Source organism: Ornithodoros turicata, unplaced genomic scaffold (genome assembly GCF_037126465.1).
Source record: "Ornithodoros turicata isolate Travis unplaced genomic scaffold, ASM3712646v1 Chromosome31, whole genome shotgun sequence".
In the NCBI taxonomy this organism is placed as follows: domain Eukaryota; kingdom Metazoa; phylum Arthropoda; class Arachnida; order Ixodida; family Argasidae; genus Ornithodoros; species Ornithodoros turicata.
Window position 1 is genome coordinate 321,595 of NW_026999355.1, and position 25,755 is coordinate 347,349.

Consider the following 25,755-nt stretch of genomic DNA (forward strand, 5'->3'; position numbering starts at 1 on the left):
TACATTTTCTTTTTTATTTTATTCTTGAGAATTAGCGTGTCACATAAAAAACTTTTTATTTCTTTCTTCATTCAGTTTTTATCATTTTTTTTCCTTTTTACAATATGAATCTCTCTTAAAGTGTGCTTTAAAATATAGTCACTCAAAATCAAGCCCGTCGTGTCGCATACACATTATAACACATACTGTACTGCCACGAGGACGTGTGCCACTAAGGGGGGGGGGCTCATCACCGCGAATGTGGACAGAGCTGGGCTCGTGCGTATGTTGAGCTCGCTGAACAGATGCATATTACTGTGTGGTGTGAGAGGTATTTCAATTCGAATACAAGTCAGCAGCTAATTGGCTTGCAGAGCCATCTTTCTTTTTCCCCTTCCTTCCTTATTCTGTGCAACTGTCCCTGTCACATTGTAGCGTCTACTTTAACAATTCGAGGGGCAGCAGTATTTCTTCGATTATCTGTACGGTAGTACCGAGGGCTCTTTCCTAACGACGTCAACGAAAGGAAAAAGCTCTGTGAAAACAGTTTGTAACTTGAAGTCCGGATAATTTAATTTATGGCTTAACATAAATGCCGGAACAAGAAAGGAGGATAAATATGTCAACTTTTTTTTCTTCAGTTTTCTTGGATGCTATAAATAAATAACGTCTTAATTCAACCTCTACTTTGAGTACAGTAGAATGTTGATTTTGTTTTCGTAGGTTCTCGTCATAGAACATAATATATAAAAGCTGGAAGCAGTGCCAGACAAAGAACAGAGTCCTTGCGGATGGTACTTTCTATGTACATCGAGTAGTCGGCACTCTGGTCCTTGACGCACAGACCCACAGGTAGTCCTCAAGGGGTGCAACTGTTTGAAGTGTCCATGAGCCAGCATCTGGAATGACAGTAGATCAAATTGCAACAGATTTTAGACCACTCAGGTCATGACAGAACAGTAATTCTCGTAAATCACTGCGTAAACTGCATTGGGACAGTGCCACCAATAAAACTTTACTGCTGCTCTGGACTCAACGTGACCTGCTAACAATATGCAATGTTCGACGACTTAGAAACTTTGAACCTGCATTATCAAACTGCAAATGTTGGCTTAAAATATACACTTCATTAAAAATGCTAGACACAGTGATAATATCGTTTTTTTTTTTTTTTGGCACACGAGCCACGTGGCACATGGCTACATTTAAAGCCCCTTGCTTTCTGCAGTGGAAATGGTGCATTTCCACGAAGCTGGATATACAAACCCGTGGGATTCCGCGGGCAAAAGAAAACAAGAAAAAAAAGAAAGAAAAGGAAAGTGCAGTATTCTCCCACGATCACTACTGACCCTGCGCTCTTTTCCACCTTTTCAAAACTTTCAATTGCGCACTAGACTAAACTCTGTCAATCTCCCTGCTGGCGTTGCTGTCATTAGATTTCCTTTTGTCAGGGCAGATTCAGCCATTTAAGTGCCAGTATTATCAGTGATGTCGGGCATTGAAGTCGCGACTGATTGGGTTTAACCCACAAAAACGCTGCAGATCAATTAAAATCCTCACATGATTCTGTAAGACGTCGAATATTCAGCAAAAAACTAATGATTCTGAGGGAAACAGCAGGTTCCGCAAAATTTTGCGAATTTGCAGAAAGCTAGGGGCTCCAGCCATACTGTTCCAGACTGGAGTTGAAAACAACGTGTGTAAAGTCGGCCGATGGCACTGGGCAACGTTGCATAGTCTCAAGCCAAAAACAAAGCCAAGCTCAAATTGCCAGTGGCATGTTTGTGGGCCACAATGGGTGTAGCAGCAATTTGCAGTTTTACGTCATCTGACAACTACAGTCTTGAGCACAGTAGTAAGTCTGCGCCCATCTGAGGGTTCTTTGGCATGTGCCACCCCATATTTAGTGTCCTGATAATGTGTCAGCCTCAAGGAAGACAAAAGCCCCAGGTGACGGGGTCACCTTGCTAACCACTCAGCAGGAAACTGTTGAGCCCTCCCATATCCATGAGGCTGTTAAAGAGGTAACCCCTGATGAGCCTACCCCTGCAAGCCAAATCCTCTGCATAATGACTGTGGGGTGACATTGAAACCAGGTGAGACGACTGGCATCCGTAGCGGATCATGTAACAGATTCGGATTGCATGAATGCAGACCCTCCTACAGGAGCTTGTGGCGAGAGCCACGAAAAAAAAAAGAAAAAGCCACTGTGGAGGCTTGACGAGTTCACAGCTTCTATGACAACAGTTACAACTAAATGCAGACTGTGGATAGATCTTCCTGGTGCAGAGAATGGATTGAGAGAACAGTTATTCAATGCGCGGCAGTAGATAAGATGACCTCTGCTGTTCATGAAATGTTCTACAGTGGGCAGCATAAAAAAAAAAAATCTCTGATTTTGGAAGTCACAGTGACACATCTTTTCTTCCAGTGTTAACACGGACAAAGCATTTGGTAATACTAGTTTCTTATATATTGCTTTAAATTAAAGTCGTTCAAAATGATTCAACGGCATTTCCTAAAATGAGAGCTGGATGTAGTAGTACAAGTTTTAATACTGAGCATATTTGTATAGAATAAAGAACACTCTGTTTGACAGTGATGGCACACTAGAGGGTTCTCTCCACATAATATAAAACTGCATGTTAGATGAGCATTGCCATTGTGTTTCATATTTATTTGTTGTACTCATCATTTAAAGGAGTGTAATTTTTTTGTCATCTTACGGTCATGTAGCATCTGCCATTCTCGTGAAATTGTTGTCTCAAGGGCAAACTTGAAATATTGTAATGGTCTTGGAGATACTAAAGCTTCTCCTCTTAGGGACGCTGTAGCAGCAGAGTCAGCAAATACACCTCACGAATACCAGTGACCGGGAATCCAAACAAATGTAATAAAAAAAACCCTAGCATTGAGTTGAACAAGCAAAAGAAACATCATGTTCACATCCAGCTTCAGTTTGAAGGGAAGTAACTATGAGCTTCCACACATTGATAACACACTAAGATAAAAGTCACTGAGGACTGTTTTAAGATATGAATATGATAAAGTAACCAACAAGTTTCATCTCAAATTGGTGACTTGATTGCTTGATAGAACAAAACCAAATGGAGATGTCATAGCAGTGGCTATAAAATTCCATTATGAATAGTTTGCTACAAATTTAATTGAAATATTTTGCAGAGTGGCTCTGAGCATTGTAAGAAACAGTGTGACGGTGCTTTTTTAGCTTTGGTCTGGGTCTCTCATTTCTATTTCACAGAGTAGGTAAAATAAGAAGAAAAAAAATTGTTTCAATAGTCCCTTTATTTGGCACAGTAGATGTTTCTACCTGTTTTTACCTTCGGTGAGCTAACACTTATCTCACGATAGAATTCAGACGAAATAGTGAAGGTAATACACTTGGCACAGCGCCATGGCGAGAGGCGACAGAAGTAAGATACAAAAGAAATTTAGTATTCCTGGTTGCGTTACCCATGATGTCAGTGTTCCCTGCATGGCACATCTGTCTCAACACAACCGGCAACAGAGAGAAGCTTCGTCCTCACTCTTTTGGCATGAGGCTCCCTTTTGTCAGCCGCGTATGTACAAGCCTAGTGTAAGGAGTCTCCCTTGACTACATGTCAAGTGAGAGGAGGTGCAAGAGAGGAAGGAGAAACTTGGAGGAGTGGTTCAGTGTCTCTTTCAACCGTGCATAGTCTTTTGGAGTTTCACGGCAGAAGGGCAATGAGAGGCCAAAACACGACTAGCTTGCACATTGTCCATGTACAGGGTGCGGAAAGATCTTCGGACACATTTCGAAAAAGCGTTAAAAATCAAATGCATGTCTAATAACAGTATCATAGTTCTGTCAGAGGTTTTCAAAAAGCACAAGCTTTAATTGATACAGAGAGCATGTTCCGAGATCCGAGTCGAAGAATGTCGGAGCCCGTGCATTTTGAATGCCGTATACCGCTGTCGCTAGGCTTAGCGCGGAAGCAGTTCTCTCCGTTCCGTGCTGTACCGTGAGCTGTGGCGCTGTGCCCGAAAATGAAACTGAAGTTGCGGATGTCATGAGGTGACATCAAAGACACTGTCTGTTAGCTGTTACGACCAAAAAGAAGAAGAAAAAAATCCAGCACACTGCATCACGGCCCAAGCGCAATGAAACAGACTGTCGAAAATCTTGGATATCGTTCGCTCCTCGTTGCAGACGACACTGTCGTCTGCTTCGTAGGCTCGCTTCATCTGCTGTGATAGTTTATGCTTCCGACCTGCTGTTCTTTTTGTTTATCATATTGTATTACTCTTGTATTGTTCAATATCCACAGTGTTATTTGCTTGTTTAATTGTTCATATTTATCCATTATTTACATGCGTGTACACCTTTTTGTTATTTCTCACTGCCGGCAAATCTCATGCCGCGCCTAACCACCTAGGAGCGTACCCAGGTCGTGCTGTGGCACACACGCCTGAACAGCGTGACCAAAGTAAAACGAAAGTTCAGAAGGACCTTCGGTAAACGTCCGCCATCGAGGGGTACCATACTACGATGGGTTGATAGATTTCAAGGACAAGGACACGTGAACAAAATGAGACACAACTACGACAAAACAAAACGTAATGAAGAACTTGACAACGCTGTGATAGGCGCCTTCGAGTTCAACTTCCACATATCAACAAGAGCTGCTGCTGAACTTTTCAGCGTGCCGTGCAGTACCATACGACAAATACTTAAGGACGCACAGCAGCACCCACACAAGGTCCAAATAGTCCACGGTCTTGAGGACGGTGACCACGCTAGACGGATATAGTTTTGCATGATGAGCTGGCTCGGATCCGCTCGGACCCCACCCACCTGCAGTTTCTCGTTATGACTGGTGAAGCGACGTTCCACCTAAACGGGATCGTGAATTCCCAGAATTGCCGCTATTGGTCCAAATAGAACCTACACTGGACAAGAGAGAGGACGGTGCAGTCCGGTAAGGTGACTATATGGTGTGGAATGTGGATGGAAGGCATTGCGGGGCCATTCTTTTTTGAGGGGAATGTCACAGGAGACGCATACTTCAGTATGCTGAAAGAAGAGTTCTTACCCGAACTGGAAAGACTCCATATGCAAAAGGAGGTATGCGTATTTATGCACGATGGTGCACCACCACATTTTTCGCATCAAGTGCGAGAGTGGCTGAATGAAAACTTTCCGCAACGCTGGATGGGCCGGGGATCCGTCAACATGCCGTGGCCCGCAAGGTCCCCAGACTCGACGGTCTGAGACTTCTTTTTGTGGGGATATGTTGAGCACATTGTGTACCGCACGCCCGTTCAGACCGTCGGGGCCCTTAAGGAGAGGATTCAAGAGGCTGTGCTTGCCATAACCGACGAAATGCGGGACAGAACATTTAAAGAATACAGAAGAGGCTGGCCTCAGGCTTTCAAGTAAGACAGAGCCTGTGCAGTGCTCTAGCACACTGTACTTGTTTTTAGCAACACTACCAACAAGCTTCCGTTCTGTGCATCATATTTCAAAGTGAGGCTTCATGGTATATTGCTAATCCATTGCACCCAATGTGTTTGAAAGCAAACTCACCTGACGAGGGATGGGGGAGGGCATTCAGTCATGGTTGTGGCTCATGGGTGGAAACTCCGAATTGTCTGTCAAACGAAGTTGCGTAGCTGTTCCTCCCTTGCCAGACCCGCTAGCAGGTACTGCTACTCCAGCTGCATCTGCTCTTTCCCACATTCAAAATAACCGTTTACACATTATAACGTCCACATTCCATAGCAATTCTTACAAAGCTGTTGCCTACTTTCGGGCAGCAGAACGTTCTCACTCTACCACCGAGAACACTGCTGTACCCGTAGGGCAATTACTGAGCCGGCTTTGTGTCACTCTAATTACCTAAACACTGGCTTCTACAAAACTACTGTATTGGCAGATTTTGGGTGGTCAGATACCTTTTTTTTTTGGTCCCGCTTTCAAGACACTCGGTAACTGGGCAGCGCTGGTGGATAATGGAAGTGTAGGTAGTGCCAGTAAGAGACATTAATAAGGGACACAATAGTAGTTTCAGCAGCCACATTAGCACAAAAATATGAAGCAAGTGACCTGTGCACATTCGAAGGTGGAAACACGCCCTAAGCAACAGAGCATAGGGAGCCACAGCTCCTTCCTAATCACCACAAAATGCTTGTACCAGCACCCAAGTTGCTACTTGGTAACTTCTAAATTTGATGTCCCACTATGCACACCGTGAATAGAATGAATCGAATTGAACCGAATCAGCTGTGCACCACCTCAATATGGTGCTCCACAACGCCGTCAAAGTCAATGCAGCAAATTCGAAGCATTAATGTGAAGTACAGGCAAAGCCATGGAAAAAGGAAAGATTTTGGAAGGCATTAATACCCCTGCGCAATCAGGCTAGATGACTCACAGCTACCTCTGAGTGGCAGGATTTTGAACAGAAAGGATAGGGTCGTTGCTTGGTTTTGACCACCCAAAATTGCCACAATGTTCCCTAAACCTGTTTTGCAAACCTACGCAGACGCTTTTCTCCCCATGCAGCAAATGCACGAGCAACATTTCTGGAGGGCTCTACGGTAGTGATTCACGGCAGCAAGACTGATGTTAGTAGGAGCTCTGTGCTGCACAGTGGGGTAGAACAGAAGTAAAATGCCATCCGTGGGCTTTACAGACCTGCCGGAGAAGAGTCCTCATAACCTCGCACTACCGCCGCGTACGTCGACATTCCTACGCAAGGCCAAGGACACAAACCACAGGTTAGGATGACCCTTGCCCACAATTGCAGGCTTCCTCTTTCCCAACTGAAGGAAACTTTCAAGAGCCCCTCTGGAGAATCTCACTCCAATTTAGACAGTTGGAATAATTTCAAATATGGTCACGAGCATGGCATTTTCGTTGAGGAAATAAAAAAAGGAGTTTTAGGTCACAAAAAGAACAAAATGTGATGACTGGAAAGTGAGGAAATAATAATGCTGACTTCCAAACAGCCCTCTTGACTATATTTACTCTGTGTTGAGACAGTGCTTTTCAAAATGCAGTGATACACCTCAGAGTAGCAGGCACGTTCTTTTTTTCTTAGGTACAGATACACCTGTACTGTATTGTAGTGTGCACTTGTATTTTTGTACCACACATGGTAAGTACCCTATTAGGCAGTTTCACTAGCTACTAGCTGCTGCTCCCTTTCTAATATGTTTTGAATAGGTCCGTAACCCGTTAATTGATGTCTTGTGGTTTCCTGCTGTTGTCTTTATCAAGGTATTTGACCAGACCATTATTTCATCACGATCAGAAGAAGAAATCAAGGTCCACATGCTTCAAGCATGAATATGCTTTAAAGGCACAACTTTGCATTATAGTATAAACGCGCACGCCTCACGACAGTCGTTTGCATGCAACCACCTGCAATAACTACTTTCGCTAATGACTACTTTCGCACTTCCATGCAAATAGAAACATCTTCCAATGTGCCTGAGGGTATCACTGACATTTTTCTCAAGTAGCCACAACACATAAGTAGCCACTGAAGTATTTTCAACAAATTTGCGCATTGTAAGCAACAGTACGATTAATGTGCTGTGACCTTTCACCCCAAAATATGTTGGGTAGATATAACACTTGTTTGCATTTTCACAAACCTATATTCAGTCAAGTTTATACCAAATACTAACATGGATGTGAAATCACAGTAAAGTGTTTAAGCAGCCAGCACAGCTTTGGAGAATGATCAACACTCTAGCTCTGCTGAAGTCACTGCTCATAGCAGCTGCTCAGCATCTTGCATCTCGTCATCGAACCACATACCACATGTATTCATACGAGTGATGTTCCTCAGAATACTCCAGCAGAAGATGGGTAGAAACGTTATAGCTTTCTGCAGCCACGTGAGCGTGAGCTCTCAGCCCAATGTCTTGCCGCCCTGTTCCAATCATGCGGAATATCCTGTGACTGAGTCAGAAAATATTCCATAGCAGACACAGGGCTGGTAGTGTTGCCTGCCATGTGCACAGTACGCCGCTCCTCATATTCTAGCGCAGTGGGAATGGTCGACATAAGATGTGGCGGAGCTTCCACCCCAGGAGCAACTTTAGTTTTTGTTTTCTCCTTCCACTAGAATATTCCGCAGGGATGTGGCTCGTGTGGATACAAGGATAGATGAATTGTTCCATCTGGCTCGTTATTGTGGTGTGGGGTACAGGGCATACATGAGAGGATAAACTACCAAAGTGTCACAGTTCCTTTAATGGACTAGACAATTTTAGTTCTGGCAGATAAAGGAAGATTCTTCTCGACATATAAGAACAGCAGCAGCGAAGAAATTGTCTCAAGCTAACGCAATACAGTTTTTTTATAGATTTGACGTTACAATTTCTGTCCAGGAGCCCTACCTTTTTATGTTCTTTCATGCAACGATACTGCCATGTTACGAACCATTGCAATTTTGGAGCACTGGCAATCAAAATATATTTCCAAATCCAGAGGGGCCCTTTAAGGTATATATATATATATATATATGTATATATGCCAACAAAGTGAGCACTTATCTGTTGAAGCAAGTGCCACTCTGCGACATTCACCAACCACCATAGCTCAAGCATAATAGGAACGTACACAGAATAACCTTTCACCAAAATGCTCACGAAGAAGAGACTGCATGCATGAGGCACATGTACTAAGAGCTGAGCACACCCCAACCTGGTTGACTGCAACTCCCCATGTTGAAAGTGGACCCACATATTTCCCTCCACACATTTTCAGCAGGAGCAGTCTCCCGCGGCAATGACAGTATGACCACAACACACCATATGTGGAGGCACCTGTGCACTGTTGAATTCAACGTTCCATTCGAGTAATCTTTGCCCTTTAGGCCTTGCATGTGTGATAGATAACAGCAACCTTGCACATGGCTCCCGCTGAATTTTTGAACAAAAATTCGAGGGTCTTTTTCAAGAACTGTTCAGTTGCCATTTTTGTCTAGGATGTAAAATACTATTATTCAATATTTCATAGAAATATTTATAGGCTACAGGTATCACGTGAGAGAATACACAGGGACTGCATAGAATAATGATCCGTTTACAAATGTGACTAACTCCTCCTGAATGTTAGAGATCATAGGACAGAAAGGAAAACTGATTATAATGGAAGGTACCATTAATTTCTTGATGCTGATCCCAATTGCAAAGAGTGCTAGCTCCTGTGGTTTTGAATCTATATAGTTCTGACTCTGGGAGGTGGAATTTACGCTGGCAGCTCCATGAGAACAAGAAAACGATGCAAAGCTAAGGGTTTTCAAGGACTGTGAAAAATTCCAGGGTTTTCCAGGCGTTGAAAATCGCATTTTCAAATTCCAAACTGCAACAAACTGCTCGGCTAATATGTATATACTTAGCTTTCTTAGTCCACCCATGCTTGTAGTTCCCTTATAACATTTCAAAACTGACTAATACAAGTCTAGTAGTGACACACAACATGACACAGTGAAGTGAAAATAATGCTACTGCAGTGCTGGTTCGAGTTTTCATACAATATGATACCATAAGTAGCAAATTTATCTCTGCTCGCTGCACTTCTACTAAAGCAAGGTGGGGAGGAAGAGCAGCCACCATGTAGGAACATCCAGGTTGAGGACAGGCTCCACGCATAATTTTAGTTTCCAAAGGTATAAAATCCCAGAAAAGAAAGAATGACCTTCTCGAATGTAAACGTAAACACAACGTAAACATAACGTAAACACAACATTCTGTGCAACAGCCGACCGACAGTTAAGAAACATGCCTATAGTATAACTACAAAATTCTGTCATAACAAATGAGCTCACCTTGAGGCTGCACTGTACTTTGTTTGCGCGGTGGGCTCTCTGTAGTCTCCGGCACCACTTCTCGACCGTCTAGTCTGGGAGACAAGCATTAGAGGTGAATACATATCCGTAATGGTGGAAGGCAAAGTTGGGCCTACACTCATCCCCTGAAATGCATGTCTACATAGATATGCATGTCGTACAGAAATCTTATGACAAGAAGAAACCTCAAGGATCGTAGGCCACATACTGTAAACAATTTCTTACTGGGCTTGCACCAATAGAGATTTTCCTGTACAAAGCAAAGCAGTTGGAGACTGAGTAGAACTGCCACTCTTGCACTGTGCACAGAAGTGAGCCCAAATTTTTATGGGTTTGGTTCAATTTTAAGTAAGGGCAGCATCACTTTTTTTTACTGTTTATTCATGGTTTCAGAGGATATGTAGGCTCTATGTTGTGGGAAATCAGCGTGATGAAAGGTATGTAACAGGGAAAAAAAAACCTAGTTGAAAGCAGTACCAGCATAATTTTTTAAACCATAAGCGTGTAACCAAATATCAAATGACAGGAAAATAAAGTTGTAACCTGTGATATCGCTTCTTTTTGCTTTCAACTGTGTCTTTCAGAATAGTAAACTTTCGTGCACTTATTGTTGGGGAGGGTTAATAAAACTGGGAGATCAAAGCTAAGAAAGCCAGCTAATGTATTCACAAATGAGCCATAAAAAGGTAATTCTGATTAATATTTTGTCACCGTTTCCTAACTGTGATTTGAACAGGTACCCATATTTTCTTTCTTTTTTCAGGTCTCGTTCAGTTCGAAGATGGCAGCAGTAATATTGGTCCACAGTAAAATGGCACTCAAGAGCAAAAGCTTCTCCACACAGAATTAAAGATGCTGTAACCTTTACACAAACACAAAAGGAATGGGATCCATCCGTTATGTTGTTCGTGATTTATGACCAAAACAGAGCACAATTTACACTTTCCCTCTTCCACTCCATCTCAAGAAGGCTGACAATGTGGAGCGGGCTCTCATTGGTTCCCTGAAACAATTTGTACAATCATTGTGGGATATAGTTTGAGGGTTGAGGTGAGAAGGTTTCAGGAGACAAATCTGGGGTCTCTCCACATTGTCACACTCAATGAGGGTCGATTCACACAATGCAACTTTTTAGCTCCAACTCGGTTGCACTTGTTGCACCAAATAGGCCTCTTTCCCACGGCGAGCAACTCCGAATGTCGTGGCGACCACCGTAGTCACCAGATGGCGTGAAAAAACATAATTGTCATCATTTTCGTCCAATCACACTGAGACTTTCACCCGTTGTGACTTCAATTTGCTGCGACTTCCATAATTTCTACTGATCAGTGATAATTTCATCGTCCCACGTAGTGCCGCTGAAACAACTGACACATTGAAGTTTCGTCACGGAAATCGCGCATGGCAGCCCGTCGATCTGATTGGACACGATTGGAGGGAAGAGTCATGTGATTGACAGATTGCACATAGAGTTGCAGGAAAAATTGCTCGTGCAATTGCTCGATCGGCCGTGCAACTCCTGCAGTTCGGGTTGTGCAACCAGAGCATCGCATTTCAAATGTTGCAACCTGGTTGCGCACATCGTGTGAATCGACAAAGAAAGCATAAATTGCGGTTTCTTTTGCTCATAAATTGCAAATGACACAACCGGTGATTCCTGTTCCTTTTGCATTGCTCTCAAGGTAAGGACATCTTTCAATTCATCAGGAGAAATCTTTTTGATGATTTAGTGCCCTTTTAAAATCTGTTCACGAAAAAAACAAAAAAAAAACATATATTTTGCCTTTTTCATTCCGTTTCTAGTTGAGTTTATTACCCTGATCACAAGTGTCATCTTTGTTCCAACTAGTGACATCACAAACATTACACAACCTCAGGATAGCAGTTGAACCCCACTGGTTCGCAATGTTCAACAGACTTTCAAATTTCCCGTCAGCTTCGCAGAGATTCGTAAAGGATCACAGTACTGGCCTTTCCGGTGAAAAGCTAAAAATGATGTTACTGATATAGCTCTGAAAATTTAAAACATCTATCTGTGTCTGTTCTTGAACAGTTTAGTAACAGACAAATGTTGCTTGTGCAGCAGGGCCTTTCCTTTGCACCAGTGCAGAGCTCGCTAGGTGGCTCATATCACAGGTTTGTTTTTCGACGGTTTCCAATCCATCTAGCTAGCACAAGCTCAAATAAGCATATGGCATACAGCAAGACATACACCATCATAATCCAGACATAACACAAAATATGTGGTAGTTTTTCGAGTTGTAAAACATGTGGTTCCGTTTCTGGGAAGAAGATAGGCAAGCACATGCAACGAAGTTGAAACTAGGCAAACTTGTTCAAATTTTCCAAATCAAAGCTAGAATTTTGTAACTTTGAACCTTAACAGGTTCATGGCATTACTAATTGAAACTTCACACACACTAACAGTCCACAGATATTGCCTCTTTTTCTTTTATGTGCATGAAATTAACATCACCGATAAAAGCAGTGGAGACATCTGCAAAGAAGTGCTCATAGTGTGCCGCGTATACCATCCTATTGTCTCATTCTGTGTATTCACATGAGTGACATTTCACAGAATACTCCAGAGGGAGATGCACAAAACATCATCACTTTCTGCTGGCACGTGAGCACGAGCTCTCGACATCATGTCTTCATGCTCTTCTAACCAAGGGGAATATCCGGCGGCACAGCCACAGGATATTCCGTAGCAGACGACAGGCCCGATGGTGTTGTCTGCTATGTGCACAATAGTTCAATATTCAATAGTTTCAATATTCCAATGCTGTACAAACGCTCAGCATGACACGCAGCAGAACTTCCGTCCTTTGAGGAGATCTTTTGCTTTTTCTTCCAATAGAACATTCCGTGTGGATGTCACTCCTGTGAATACATAGATTCTATCATTTTGACGAACAGCATACCGGTGCTGCTTGACAAGTGTACAGTCAGCCCCTTCCACAGGGTCCAAGTTATACACGTACAGATAGCCGTCCACGGTTGCAACTAGTACTCGCATCACTTTCTGAATCCTGAAACAAAGTTGCCATCATTGATACACATTCTTCTCTGACAGTGGTAGGATCCCTTACTGTGCCAGGGCACAAATGGTGCGCACTCCCGAGAAAGGCAGGTGCACTGTCGCGAAGGAACGTCCCTGGTTCCACATTTCAGTCACTTGACTGGGCAGATAGGAGGCGCTCTGCATTAAGGCCTTGCCAAAATAGCCCATCCAGGTCCCAGACTCTTCCGACACCTTCCTATGTGAGAGCACATCAAGCAGGACAGTTACGTGGGGCACGGGCACGTCAGGTTCAAGAGGGTTGAAGTTGGTGTCTATGCATGACAATCATATTTGCTTTCAAAGAATGGCAGCTGAAGAATAGGAACCAGCAGTGGGATTTGAACCCACAAGTTCTAATTCCCAGGCAGAGATGCTACCCGTTACACCATGCTAGCTAACCTCTTGCAGCAGCGTGCTACAAGAACAAAGAAGCCCTGGCACCGCTGGACGTCACATGGAGAGCTCAGATTCTTTCAAAAGAATGCGCATCCATGATCCCTGCTCACTCTAGTTCTTGCAACTCGTCAACACTCTAAACACCAGTCGCCTCGAATGCCGAATGGCAGGCCCTGGCAGGTTGCCTATACAGCATAATGCGAGAATGAAGAGGCTCTGCTATATAGTGACGTTGTTAAAAGCTGCGAGGCAGGATAGGGGTCATGAAGTACACAAGACAAGGCTCACAATCTAGCTACTTTTAAGAAAATCTAAAAAGTCATATCAATAGTATCGTCCTCGACTCTGATAAGAAAACTGATTTTACACTGCACTATGGAAAGAAATATCAAGGAAGGTATTTGGGAAGGCCAGATGACAATAAATAAACTGTGTGCACCAAAACATGGAAATAAAAGCTACCAGGTGCATTGTCCTGGCACAATTTCCTTGAAAGAAAAAGTGGAGAGCAGACGACCACAGCGCCTACTCTAGCCTTTGACTGAAGTACTGGTTGCCAGTGTTGCTCACATAGAACAAAAAGTAAGTGGGTAATTAGTAAAGTAAATGAGCCATTTTTACTCAGTGTGGCTTACACAACATGTTTCCCATCAACCTAAGAGGATGGCAAGTGTTTCGCTGCTCAGCTAACCAAATGGTATGGAAGCAGGCTAGACCAAGCACATAAATTTTTAGAGCTCACATTTCCTTCGGATCCTCCAGTTTGAAGATATGCACAGTCTCAGTATTGCTTGAAGCACAGAGGAACATGGAGTCCGAGCTGAATGATAGCGAACAGATGCTCACACACCTGTAAGCAGTCCCAGTGAGAGGTGAATACCCGACTATCTACCACTGTTACGTGCACTAACCTCTTCATGCCTCTTCGGAACTCATAGAGCTTCTGTCCATCGGAAACATTGAACACACGGATCACAGTGCCCTAAAGAGAAGAAGGTACAGAGAACATGTGACATTAATTATTACAGGTACGACGCAAATGCCTCAAAATACTTTCGATTGTTTGCACTACTTTTTTGGGGTGAATACAAGGTGTGTGTTCTCATCATAATCTTGTGATCCCAGTCAGTCTGGCTTCATCATGGAGCCAGAAAACCTATGGAGATAGCACTAAACATAGCATATACAACTGTAATACCTTAATCGTTGGGAGCAAACATGGTAGGATTTAAACCTGGTCAAGCAAATCAATAGCTGTTCAACCATTCTGCAAGTATTGCCTTTATAACAAATAGTCTAAGATCAACGCTTAACACTGAACTAGTAAACATGCCCCTGGCCAGAGTATAGTCTGGCCCCTTTCAATTGACCATTGTGCAAATGCATGCATGCTGCCCATGACGCATCCACCCTTTTCTACGTGTTCCAGAGGCATTGACCTCCTTACGGCAGCCGAACTGAAAGGCAGGGGACGCGCAATCAGCATAATCTCCTTGGGCTCCCTGCTTCCCTCGTTCTTTGTTCTCCCCTCCTCCCCTTGCCACCACCGTCGACCCCGTGGATTCTGCCCACAGTGCGCGCCAGCCGCTTCCTTTCCTGTATGACCTTGTGGACGTGAATATTTCTTTGCCATCGCATCTTTCCGCCACCGTCACTGGCATCATGGTGAAAACGGGGAACTACTCATCGGCAAAAGACCTGGAGACCAAGGTAGAAATTCTGCGAGATGTGGAATGCGGTGTGATATCTAAGACCGAAATCGCGAAGAAGTTCGGCATCAAGAAAAGTATGTTGTCCACGTATATCAAGAACAAAGACACTATCTTCGCTGCATATGAAAAGGAAAACATGGAGCCATCCAGAAAGCGCCAGCGAACTTCGGCCCATCCAGACCTCGAGAGCGCCGTCATTCCTTGGATTAAGAATGTCCGAAGCCGAAATCTTCCGCTCAGCGGGCCCATCATCGCTGCAAAAGCAAGGGACTTCGCCATGCAGTTGGACATTGAAGACTTTAGTGCTTCAGAAGGTTGGCTGTCTCGTTTTAAGGTGCGTCACGGACTGACCTTCAAGAGCTTTTCTGGCGAAAGAGCAGACATCGACGAAGCCACGTGCGAAGAATGGCTGTCTGGCCCTCTAAAGAAGCACCTCGAAAACAATTCGCTTGACGACGCATTCAACGCCGATGAGGCGGCACTCTATTTCAAATTGCTTCCAAACAAGACAATCACGTTCAAAGGTGACGCCTGCGCCGGAGGGAAAAAAGCAAAGAGAGAGTTACTGTTCTGGTGTGTGCAAACGCAACGGGTACAGAACGATGTCGGCTGCTTGTTATCGGCAGAGCAAGCAAACCCCGGTGTTTTAAAGGAGTCAGAACCTATCCTGTGGACTACGAAGCGAATAAAAGTGCATGGATGATGGCCGAAATCTTTACCGAGTGGGTACACAAGTTGGACAGAAAATTTGCTTCCCAAGCCAGGCAGATTCTTCTTTTCGTGGACAACTGCTCTGCACATTGTGACATGAAGGGACTCAAGGCGATCCGCTTGGCATTCCTTCCAAAAAACACAACAGCCGTCTTGCAGCCAATGGACTTAGGAATTATTCAGAATTTGAAGACTCTGTACAGGAGACACCTGCTGGAAAGAATCATTCTGTGTTTGGATAATGCCAAGCCATATGACATGGATCTCCTGGGAGCGGTCCATATTCTGGCAAGCTCATGGAAGACCGTGGAACCCGAAACTATCGCAAATTGCTTTCGAAAGGGCGGTTTCGGCGTACCCTTGGAGGACACTGCGAGCGTGGAACAGATTTCTTCCGATTACGACAACCGCCTGCTTGGTGAAGCTTGTTTCAACGTGCCGGAGGGAGTTACCTTAGAAAGTTATGTCAACACGGACGAAGGCGAGGACACGTGTGGACCGTTGACTGACGCTGAAATCATCGAGTCTGTGCGCTCCGACCGGACTGAGCCTGAAGACCCTGCTACGCACAGTGATGATGAATTGGGTGAACAAACCAGTGAGCGGGTGCCAATACCGAGTGCATCGGCACTAGACGTGACACAGCGCTACTTTTCCAGCGAGGACAACGCGGACGCCGCTCTCGAAGTTTTACAGAAGCTGCAAACCATGTTAACTGAATCGTGTTTCAGGAAGCGCGTGCAGACGCAGATAACAGATTACTTCGTGATGTAAAGGTATGTTATCTCTTCTGTTAATAAATGCCGATTTTATGGCTTTGGCGATTTAATGTGAACTGTGCTGCATGATAGAATATCAAGGAACGTAAGCGAAGAGCACACTCGCAAGGCTTAGCCTCACAGGCTGCAACGTGTCTGTCGTGATTTGTGCTCACCCCGCACTTACTGCCGTTATTCAGTGGGCCTCCCGGTAGTTCGAACTCCGCTTTATTCTAACAAAAGTACGGTTCCCGTGGAGTTCGAATTAACGAGGTTCGACTGTACTAGGCATTTTCCCATTCAAATACACATCACTCTGATGTGACCTAAGTGTCACTTCAAATTACTCAAAAGTTTGAATTAAGAGAGTCCAAATTAGTGGGGTCACACTGTAATGATTACTTCGCATTTAATAAGGCAAATGAGGCGAGCACGAAGCTACAGTATTTACTCGCATATTGGACACACTCGCGTATTGAACGTGCCCCAACTTGAGCACGGAAATGCTCGTACATTATTGTTCCCCGCACATTAAACGTACCCCACACTTCAGTAGCACGGCCGGATAGTCTCGCGCGCGTCATAAAAAGCGTCACAAAAAAGCGTCATAAAAGCGCGTACTGTGCACGCTCCCAACTGCTCCAAGGTACACGTGACCCTTCGACGCATCTTCTCGCATAATTTCTACACCCCTAGTTTAGCACTCAAAATGACAAGAAGACAAAAAATCCAGTAATTGGCGAACCCGCATTTTCGCGCGCAGATATCTGGCACGCACGTCTCAGCAACCGTGGCGATTGTTTTTCGGAACGGCATCAGTGCTATTGAAGTTATTGCGGTGCTTTTCTATGATTTGTGCACACTTCCGGGTGATGGCCCAGTGACGCGATGGAGGATACTGTCACTCGAACTACGAAAATCGGAAAGAAACGCTGGACAAACACGCTATGACAAACCTTACAGCACACCACGACAAAGTTGGGAAATATAGCGTGCTTTCGGTTGTCAAGTACGACTGGCGGCGTCTTCCACCAGAGTCTCGATGTATTTCACAGACATATGTGTGAGCAGTAATGGGCCAGCATTTTTGCCTCTCGACTGTCGGTGGTCGCGCAGTATTTGGGTACTTCTTTCGCGCCCGCACACGGCAGTGATAACGTCAAAATCGACTCTACCGATAGCCAGTACAGTCAAACTCCTTTATAGCGAGCACCTTTTTAACGAAAATACCACTACAGAAAATTTTTTTCCGGTCCCGCTGGAGCCCTATAGGTCCAATAATGGGCATCCTTTTTAACGAAAATACCTTTACTGCGAATTTTTTCTGCTGTCCCCTGAGTTTCGTTGTAAAGGAATTTGACTGTATCACCGGCATACCAAAATTTTGAAATTTTGAATATCGTAACATTTGAATATGATTTGAATATCGTAACGAATGTTCCTGCACGATTTGCACACCACCAACATTTCAGACTTTTCTGGGGAAAAAAACTGCGCAAATTATGCGAGTAAATACGGTGACTGGGTTTTGGAATGGAACGAGGGTGCCTGCACCGAATTTAGTGTCTACTACGATCAAGTATTTGTCAACTCCTATAAACTCTGTAGATGCCGAAAGACATTTCAGCAGGTATAAAGTGATTGCAGGTGACAGACGGCATTCACTGTCAGAGGAGAACACAAGACATCATGTAATACAGAGCCACAACGGTGCTTTGAATCTGTAAGTTTATAAAATATTTTTTGTTCCCAAATTATACCAAGAAAATAATGTGTCTCCCATTCGAAGCAGCAGCTTTGCTTTGCTTTGCTAAGCAGGAACTTTGAATTTGCCGCAGCAGAAAACCAGGGGCCTTAATATTGGGCCTTACAGGTCAGCTGGCAACTTGCTTGAAAGCAGACAGGGACAGCAGCAGGACAGACCCAAACTTTAGAAAGTTTCACCTTTTCTGATGCAGTAGCGATCAGTGTTCCATTTGTGTTGAATGCTAGTGCTGCCAGAGGGCTGTTATGTGCAGGTATCATCATCTTGGCTTGCTGAAACGCAAGCATCACACACTGTTACTTTCTGTAAAAAGTACACAAACCAATTACAAGAAATATTGCCAAAAGAAAATAGGGCAGTCGTCAACCAATTTTTCTGACTCCGAAAATTCAAACAGGAAAGACAGAACTTCATAGAAGATGAACTTCAGCTTCACTATGGCACCATCAAAAATGGAAAACGTGACAACAGCCTGTCCATGCCACTGTAATGCTGTCATTTACTATCGACAATGCAATATAATACGTCTTCTTGGCAGAGCAAAAATAAGCTGGATCTAGCCACCAAACAAAAACAGATTTTCTATTTTCAAACTATGAATATGACGATAATCATGCCTTATTAATACAGCATGAAGTTCTAGGGTTTAACCCAATTCTTATCCGAATTTGCAACCGTAATTTAAGGTTGCCTCTTTAGGGTGGAACCCGAGTTTGACGCGTCAAATTGCTGTCACAGAGACGTCTGTAGGAATGCACATCATAAACCACACAAATGGCACAGAAATGTGCATGATACATATGTGTATGTGTCACAAACTACAAAATGGTAGATGACTCATTACAAGCTGAGCCCGTCATGAGCCACTAATGGGATTAAAAATTTACGGAACATGCGAGCAGTGTATTTTCTCCTCGGTGTGACACCCTACCGAGGAGCAGAAATGGGCACATTTACTCATTCAGAGGGGTGAGCGAGAGCACTGGAAGCGACACACCACGGTAATTTCAGTATCGCTTGAATGTGCCGGCGCACTCCTCTACCCTCCACCTGAACGAGTGAACAAGCCCGCTTCCGCTGTCGCACCAAGGAGAAAACACATTGCTCGCATGTTCCGTAAACTTTTGGCGAGACCTGTACAGTCTTCTTTGCTGTCCAGTTACAATATCAGTAAGTATGATTGCTCACCAAGTTTGCAGCGTCAAAAATTTGCACTTCCCCTATTGTGCTTGAACCAGGGTAAGCGAGGTAGCAGTTGTCATTGGAAACAGACAGGGCACAGAGGCCCCTAGGATTGGGAGGAGTGTCCCTTATGGTGTGCAGCACCTGAAAAAAATAATTTGTCATCTAACTTTTGAGATTCTTGAACTGCTGGAGTGGCAAGTAACAGAGGAATATACCGCATTTTCTGGTGTATAACGCGCACCCCTAAAAACGGGCTACATTTGAAAAAGTTCCATGTATAACACGCACCCCAATGTTGCTATACAGGCTTCTGTACTGCCACCACCATACACAATAAACCAAGACTGTGTATAATATATGCACATGCTTCATTTGAAACATATTTAGTTTCGTGTCCCTTCTCAATCACTCCAGCCTTCTGAAATGAATTCAGGATTATTGACTGCTCAATAGCATCCTTAAGCAGCATCATTAATTTTTAGGAAGTCCAGAGCCCTTCCTCCGGCATTGTCAACTGATCCTAAGAGATATGGGAGAAACTCACAGCACACCCTGGAAGAGGCTAGAATTTGTACGACACTGACCACAAAAGGAACTATGTAGGAAAATATTTCCATGTATAACGCGCACCGTTAGATAACGAGCAGGACCTCTTTAGAGCACTTTTTTACTGTATAAGGCGTGCATTACACACCGGAAAATACGGTAGTATTCGTAGTAGCAATTTTGGACATTTTGTTGCACATGTGCATACTCTCAGACTGAGCCATCGAAACACACAAACTTTTCTTTGCACTGATCTGGAATCTCTAGGCTACAAAGTTCCTCAAAAACTATAAGAGAAACATTGTATACGTACAGGGTGTTCAAAATTAAGCTTTCACGAGCGCTACGCGAACACAGCGATGACAGGAAACCGGATTATAACTTTACGCTACTTGTGTAAGAAACAGGTGCTGCTAATTATGTAGCACCTGTTTCTTACTCAAGGAACAGAAAAAGTAGCACCAGTTTTCTTTTGTTCGCCTATTTATAAAGCGCTAGTGAAAGCTTAATTTTGAACACCCTGTATATTACTGTGTCATATAGGACCAAATTATAAGCCTTAGCATTGATCAACAGCTCACACCAATTCAAGGGCAGCATGAGCTCAAAGGAACAAGTCACAGAGTGGCCAAAATTTAGATATTCTTTCGCAAATGCTCTCTAGCAAATATGCAACGGACCTGTGCAGAAACAGTTCTCATACGTTTAAGTTATCAGCAGAAATCATGTAAGCTGTACTTAACATGTTGCTCCATCTGTTGTGTCAAGTACTACAAAAATTCCAAATGTTGTAATACTTTTTCAAAAATAAAGCTCGACCCGTGAACGACCAGCTGTAAACGGCCTGTAGTGGAAGCAGTGTCACTCCCCAGGTTTCACGAGATTGTGTTCTGCACCAGAAACATCCATCAATTCCGTCATTCGCCGACATAACTCCTCTTTCTATCGACACCGTGTACGTATGGAGCTCCGGGAACATCTCTCGAACTAGCATAACAGAACTTTCCACCGACCACTGGAAAGACACCGGGAACAAACAAAAAACAAAAAAAACAGGTGTATGTATGTGTGAAAGCTGCAAATGCACAGACATACTGCAACTGTATTGTTGACCACTTTCTTTTCTCCCCTTATTCAACGTTTTCACTTCACTGTTTGGTCAGCGTGTCCTCCTCTGCAAGGCACATCTGGTGGCTCTTACTATGCAACATGGGCTGGCTGTGCTTCTATCGGACGGGTTCACTATATACCAAAAGCAAAGGACCAAAAGTACACCGTTTGCATCCAAGCATTTGTGCACCCAAGTTGGTAAAGCATCTGAAAGGTGGAATCGTGGTGGTGGTGATGGTGAAAGGGCTTGCCGTTGTCGGCCTCACAGATGTGGGCAACGTCATGACGAGGTGGAATCGTGCTGAGAACAGTACCTTAACAGTATTACAGAGGAGATAGGAATGCTCTAACAAATTACTTTTGATGTCTATCAAGTTTTCCTTTTTCATTTGACTATGCAAAATGATGCACGCAGGGGACCAAAGCAAGGCTTTGCATCAAAGGGCCCTGGATACACTTGGAGATAAGTATTGTTCCTAGGTCATGCCCTTTGACGATTGCTTGTCAGTTGATAAGTTGTCGTTTGACAGAGGTTCCTGTGAGGGTTGTTGTGGCAGTCCACGGGAAGTGCCAAAGTGACAGTGATGATAAGATCACATATAGGACAGACATGCTTGTATAACTTTGGTCTAAGCTTGGCAGATTTTGAACTTCATGTTGAGCAAAGTGGGCTTGCTTAGAATGAACTTTCACGGTGTCATGCTTCTGACCTGCTGTCTGCAACGCTTAGCTATAATGCCCAATGCGCTTCACTTATATGTGCGCAAATGAGGTAATGGATAACAGTTCATCTTGAACAATGATTGAACAAATGCAGAAAGTTGGGTTAGTTGGAGGGATAGCATACTGCAATATTTGGTAGACGCAAAAGACCGGGACATAAGGTACACAATGTACCACAGTGTACACGTCTTTCGTGTCCCCAAATATTGCAGTATGCTATCACACTGTGTAACTTATGTCCCCGCCTTTCGCGTCCCCAAATATTGCAGTATGCTGAACAATGATTACCAAAACACACAGATGAGGAAGAAGACGACACAGCAGCTATTCACAACTGAAAACTTTACCTTCGAAATGTGCCATAAAGATTTCTATAATTGCACGTTTTCACGGTAAATCTTAGTTGCCACTAGCTGCTGTGCTGTCCTTTTGCCCCTCCTTCAGTTTTGGAAATTCTTACTCAACATGCTCAAAGCATGTCTCACAGCGCATTATTTCCATTATGAATATTATTTTGGTGCACATTATTATCTATACATTTGTGAGCCCATGCAACTTACCTGATCTCGTGAATGCATGCTTATGCTGTGATGCCACATAACAAATTAGCAAATGTATCTGAATTATCAGTAACTCTTACGGGGTCTACTATAAATCATGAATACATGAAGTTAGGGTCAAGATGAAGTTAGGGTGCATATGCACTCAGTGCCAATACATCATTGTTATTTCCAAGTTCATACCTTCATGTCCCTGATGTTGTGTATGTAGAGGCTCTCCTCGAGGCAGACGACAAGCCTGCACCGATTGAGCCGTACTGCCAGGATGCTGTTCGAGTATGAGTAGTTGCATATCTCTGATCCTTTCTTGAAATGGCACACCTTGAGCTTGCGTGCAGATGACAAGCTCACCACTGCTACCAGACTGGAGGAGAACAGCCGTTCCACCAGACATATGTCTTCAGTTTCTGGAACAGAAGCCATTTGTCAACAATGGCTTGCCCCGCTATTATTTCTATATTTGTACGCACAGCTACCGAGAAAGAAAGAAAGATGTCGTGCCTCGTGTGGTAACAAAGGGTAATGTAGTGCGTCCAACACGTTAGTGATGCAGGACACACCAGTGCTGCCCACATACCATTTACTGCCTGTTACAGCAGTTAAATGCCGGCACATGTCAGAAGGAATTAACGGGCGCACCTCCAGTTAGTCCAACACGTTATTTTTTACTCCCCTCGTCCTCAGACAACCACAAAGAAATTAGCTAAATCAATCCAGAGACAAAAGCTTCTGCAAATGTTACTCTGCAAAATTTGTGCAGACATCAAACACTCAATTCTCAGCTAATACCTTTGCTTATTACAAATGCCAATGACGAAACGAAGAGAAACCCGAGATAGAGAGCACAAGGAATTTACTTTCTTTATTTGCAATGGACCAGCTCCACCCTTGAACTTTTGCACTGAGCACACTGTGCATCAACATTTCAAATTACATAGCAATGTATCTGTAGTACTTCACATGAAAGGATCGAGAAGACTAGAATGTGTATTCTGCTATGCCTGATTCACTGTTTGAATGTTCATCGCAGCTGAACAAGTGTTTGACATCTGATGAAATGTTTTAATATCAGTTTCATTATTTGCATGAGGCTTTCTACTTGAATGTGCCTAACAGTGAACCAATGGATCAATATCAATAGACCAATAGATCAATACCATTTTCGTAGATCTGCTCAAGTTTGTCAATGTTGGCCAAGGAGAAGAGCTTGTATCCATTCCGAGTTCCAACAGCCAAAGAACTACGCACAGAAGTCACATTACAGATTTTGGAAAACAGTCTGCATCATGCACAGGGACAATACGATAAGACACATACAAAATATTGTGTTACTACATCATCCAATAGTTATGCAACACACTGCTATTACTAGTTCGTTCACTCTGGAATACTGCTTATCACCTCTTCGTTGAAAAGAAGCAGGTTTCTCAACTAGTCCAACAGCATAATAACAGAAACCTCTGCTTAATCTGTGCTTATGATATCACCTCTCACAGGCTATGCACATAGAAATACAATCACTATATGTCTCACAAAAAACTTACCAAAAGTTCAAAACTGCTCATTTTCTGGACTCATTACCATGACTACGATTCCTTTCAGTTCCAAGTAGCAATGTAACTGACATAACATTTGACAGAAAAACACATTTACAAAGAAAATCTCCCACAAAGGATAATGGGTGCTGAGGAAGGGTATACGTTCACTATAAAAATCTGCTGAAGCACATGGGACGAAACTTGCATGCTCAAATGAATCATTAGAACTCTGGCTTTTTTAAGGACAGGCAATGCAACAATTTGCAGTTTCCATTTTGATAATACCACACATACATCACGTAGTATCAGACAAACAAATGCAACTCAAAGGGACTAATGTTTTCAACTACATTGTCAATCAAGAGCACACTTCTAACCTCGCAAGTTGCCTAAAAATATCTCATGCAGACATATGAAGTCTGCAAGGTCATGATGCTGTCTTCTTTATGTTTGCATGGTGTAGGTTACGGTACACTTCCATGTTCTGTGTGTTGCAATCATTTCAAATGTAAACAACACACAGTTTGCGTATATTAGAACAATGACTGATGATTGATTTATGTAGGCAGAAGGATGTATCAATGAGTTTTATAAAGTTGTCACAGCATTACAAACAAAGTTCAGGACAACAGTGGGACTGTCTTCTATGGATGTTTCGAGCTCACAACATAGACGATCAGAGAGTGATGCGCGCCCGACACTGCACTGCACCCTCGTCGCGCGAGTCCTTTCATTCAGCCTCATTTTGGTTGGCATAATTTCTCGCCACGGATCAAAATAACTCTGCGAAATTCAACCGCGTCGCTAGCATATAGCACACGCAGTGCGCTGCAACATATGTGCAAAATACGGGCGCTGAACTTTCGTACGCAGAATTCTCGACACAATAGTATCTAAAAAGAAAAGCTATAAAATCACTCAAATTGCGATGTAGCGTCTAGCCCGTACTGTAAAGTTGCGGGTTGTATGCTCGCGTTTCTACGTATAATCATATCGCACTTGCTCGCGGTTAACTTGCTTAATGCAAAGCACTTCGGAAAAGTAGCAAACCGCCCCAGGCCCAGAACTATGATTGCACCTGCAATATGGTATTACGCAAGGATGCATTCCTTATTTGCTAGCCCTGCGCGTTCGCCAAGGATAACTGCAATGAAAGAGGTCGAGCGCAATACTTGGTATTAGTAAAAAAAAAAGTCGACCATATGGATGATTATGTTGATGTCAGACAGCGAAGGCGATGACACATAGGCCACAAGAGGCAATGATGAGACGGGACACACAGTAACTATGCCAGGCAGCGAAATTCGCGCGCCCTTGGAGCTGTGCGTTGTCACCACACGACATAATAGCAAGAAAAAGCCAATTAAACAAACGCTGTAAGCGGAGATACAAACATAGATTACGCAATAACACGTAATCGATTCAGCTGACGCGCCCTTTACATGCATAGGCAGTCGATAAGGTTGTGACAGATAAGAAAATAAACACCAATAGTTCACGCCAGTCTCCGCTCTTACATGTTTTGTGCAGATGACTGAGATTAATCTATCAAGATTGCTCATGATCCTGGTTTAGGTGTCCACAGTATAAACAAAAGGAAGGATACACTTACCTGCAATCCTGGTTAAAATTTACAAATACTCCACTAGCGGAGTCTCCCGCCTCGTTGGCGAGACTCATCAGTTCACTGACACCACACTTGACGCCCTTGCTGATGCTGTTCAAATTTGTTGCCAAACTCCGCATTAGTTGCAATACATCTTCCCGATAACAAACAACACCGTTCCCGACCCTTTGTCGGTCAGCTGAGCGAAGTGAGCTGAGGGGCTGAGGCTACGCTACGCAGGAAATCCTCGGTCT

At 43.6% G+C, this 25,755-nt stretch overlaps 1 protein-coding gene across 2 annotated transcripts; it reads right to left on the minus strand.

Annotated features, from left to right (window-relative positions):
• Window positions 1-25,755, minus strand: LOC135373711 (WD repeat domain phosphoinositide-interacting protein 2-like). Of its 2 annotated transcripts, XM_064606784.1 has the most exons (13): window positions 25,508-25,755; window positions 23,515-23,597; window positions 22,541-22,764; window positions 19,422-19,559; window positions 18,413-18,505; window positions 14,199-14,269; window positions 14,030-14,137; window positions 12,920-13,087; window positions 12,752-12,859; window positions 9,807-9,880; window positions 6,659-6,712; window positions 5,549-5,685; window positions 1-878 (listed from the first exon to the last, which is right to left on the minus strand). In XM_064606784.1, exons 1-12 carry the CDS (start codon window positions 25,639-25,641, stop codon window positions 5,573-5,575), a joined length of 1,368 nt encoding a protein of 455 aa, XP_064462854.1. In that variant the 5' UTR covers window positions 25,642-25,755; the 3' UTR covers window positions 1-878; window positions 5,549-5,572. The 2 variants fall into 2 exon arrangements, with proteins under 2 accessions (XP_064462854.1, XP_064462855.1); XM_064606785.1 differs by lacking the exon at window positions 6,659-6,712 and having other exon boundaries at window positions 25,508-25,754.